General features: G+C 62.4%; 1 protein-coding gene across 2 annotated transcripts in view; it reads left to right on the top strand.

Moving 5' to 3' along the window:
- The window catches only part of FAM3A (family with sequence similarity 3 member A), a 3,581-nt gene that overhangs the window by 650 nt on the left and 1,041 nt on the right, over positions 1–1,890 (top strand). The window contains exons 3-7 of one of the 2 annotated variants that reach the window (XM_006029330.3): positions 113–136; positions 394–517; positions 914–972; positions 1,468–1,518; positions 1,606–1,690. In XM_006029330.3, coding sequence (XP_006029392.1) covers positions 113–136; positions 394–517; positions 914–972; positions 1,468–1,518; positions 1,606–1,690 — 343 coding nt within the window. The remainder of the gene's footprint in view (positions 1–112; positions 137–393; positions 518–913; positions 973–1,467; positions 1,519–1,605; positions 1,691–1,890) is intronic. The other variant, XM_025210799.1, reaches the window with a different exon arrangement.

Here is a 1,890-nt window from a genome sequence, read left to right on the forward strand (position 1 = left end):
GGCTGCATAGGTCTTGGTAGGGCTGGGATCTCTCCTATGCAGCAGAGTCTAAGGGGGGCTGGGGGCTGGTTTTGGGGGGGCGTGGGGCACTGATGTTGGTTTCTCTCTGCAGGCCCTGAGAACCCCCCCACAGCTGGTAGGTGACTTGCGGGGGGGGAGGGGTGCTTTATTGGGCAGTCCCCAGGTAGACGGGGGTGGTGGTCCCTGGAGGGGGAGGTGGCAGTGCTCTAGATGGATCCCCCTGCCCCCCACCCCAGGTTGGCTGTACTGGCGGAGGATGAGTGACTCCATGGCTGCATCTCCATTCAGTGCCCCCCCCTCCCTCCCCCCGCATGGGGGGATGAGGATGGATTCGGGGTGCTACCCTGACCCCTCCCTCGCTTCCTTCTGCAGAGCCGAGGCCACGATGGTTCAAGTGTGGGCTGCCCCAGCCCTGCCCCGAGCATCACTTGGCTTTCCGCCTCGTCAGTGGTGCTGCCAACGTTGTGGGGCCCAAGATCTGCCTTGAGGACCAGATGTGAGTGTGGGAGGGTGCTGGAGATGAATGGGGAAACAGCAGGAGAGAACTCGGGTGTCCTGGTTCCCAGCTCCCTCTGCTCTTACTCCCAGGAAGGGTCTCTGGAGCTGCTGGGGGGGAGTGGGGGGGTGTATCTCCAATATGGGAGAGGCAGGGGGACCATGGGGGGCAGGTGTAGGGGATGGGGGCGCCTCTCACCTACCAGTGCCTCTGGCCCCCGCCCGGTCCCTGAGACCTGTCTGGTTGTAGCCAGCTCCTGGCTGCTCTCACCCCCAGCCCCCACTCCCCTCCCAGAGACCCCAGGCGTCTGGGTCCCCAGCCCTGGAATTGGTGGGGAGAAGTTGTGAACTTTGCTCTGCTCTCACCAGCCCCCCTTACACCCAGATCTCTTTCCAGGCTCATGAGCAGCGTCAAGAACAATGTCGGCCGTGGCCTGAACATCGCCCTGGTCAATGGTGAAGCTGAGGGGGTGGTCTGGTCCCTGGAAGGGGCATTGGGGGAGCTGGGCAGAGGCAGGGTCCAGTCAGGGTGGGGCATATTGCTGGTCACTGGGGAGAGGGGGTGGGGAGGAGTGGCAGGGGGCTAGGATTCATGGATTCTATCCTCCACTCTGGTGGGAAGGAGAGTGGAGTGAGCGGGGGCTGCAGGGATGGAAGTCTGTACACCTGGGTTCTTGGGATGGGGGTGGGGGTTGGGAGTCAGGAGGCTTGGGTTCTCTCCCCAGCTCTGGGGAATGGGGTCAGTTGGTCACCTGGGAGCTCAGACACCTGGGCTGTCTGGATGGGGAGAGGGGGCTGGGGTGGGGAGGAGCAGAGGGGGCTGGGAGACCGGATGCCTGGGTTCTCTGGGAGGAGGGTGGGAGCAGTGGGGGCTGGGAGCTTGGAAGTCTCTGGGTTCTCTCCAGGTTGGGAGCTGATGTGGGGCTCTGATGCTGCCTCCTTTCTGTCTAGGTGTGAATGGGGAGCTGATTGATGCCAAGGCCTTTGATATGTGGGCTGGAGGTGAGCGGGTCCTGGTGGGATTGCAGGGCATGGGGGGAGGAGGCCCGGCCATGTGCTAACTTCCCCCTCCCCCCGGTCTCCCCACAGACGTCAACGAACTGCTGAAGTTTCTGCGCCCCCTGCACGAAGGGACCCTGGTGTTCGTGGCTTCGTTTGATGACCCAGCCACTAAGTGAGCATACAACTCATGAGGGTATCCCCCACCCCTTCCAAACCAGCCCAATCCTCTCTCCTTTGGACCTGGCTACATTTTGGGGCAGAGGATGGCGAAGTCTTCCTTTCTGGGGGTGGGGGACTAGGCTGTCTGGGACATGTCTGCACACACAGAGAACCCAGGTATCCATTGAACACCCCTCTTCTCCCTTCTACCCC

Source organism: Alligator sinensis, unplaced genomic scaffold (genome assembly GCF_000455745.1).
Source record: "Alligator sinensis unplaced genomic scaffold, ASM45574v1 scaffold1023_1, whole genome shotgun sequence".
NCBI classification, from domain to species: domain Eukaryota; kingdom Metazoa; phylum Chordata; order Crocodylia; family Alligatoridae; genus Alligator; species Alligator sinensis.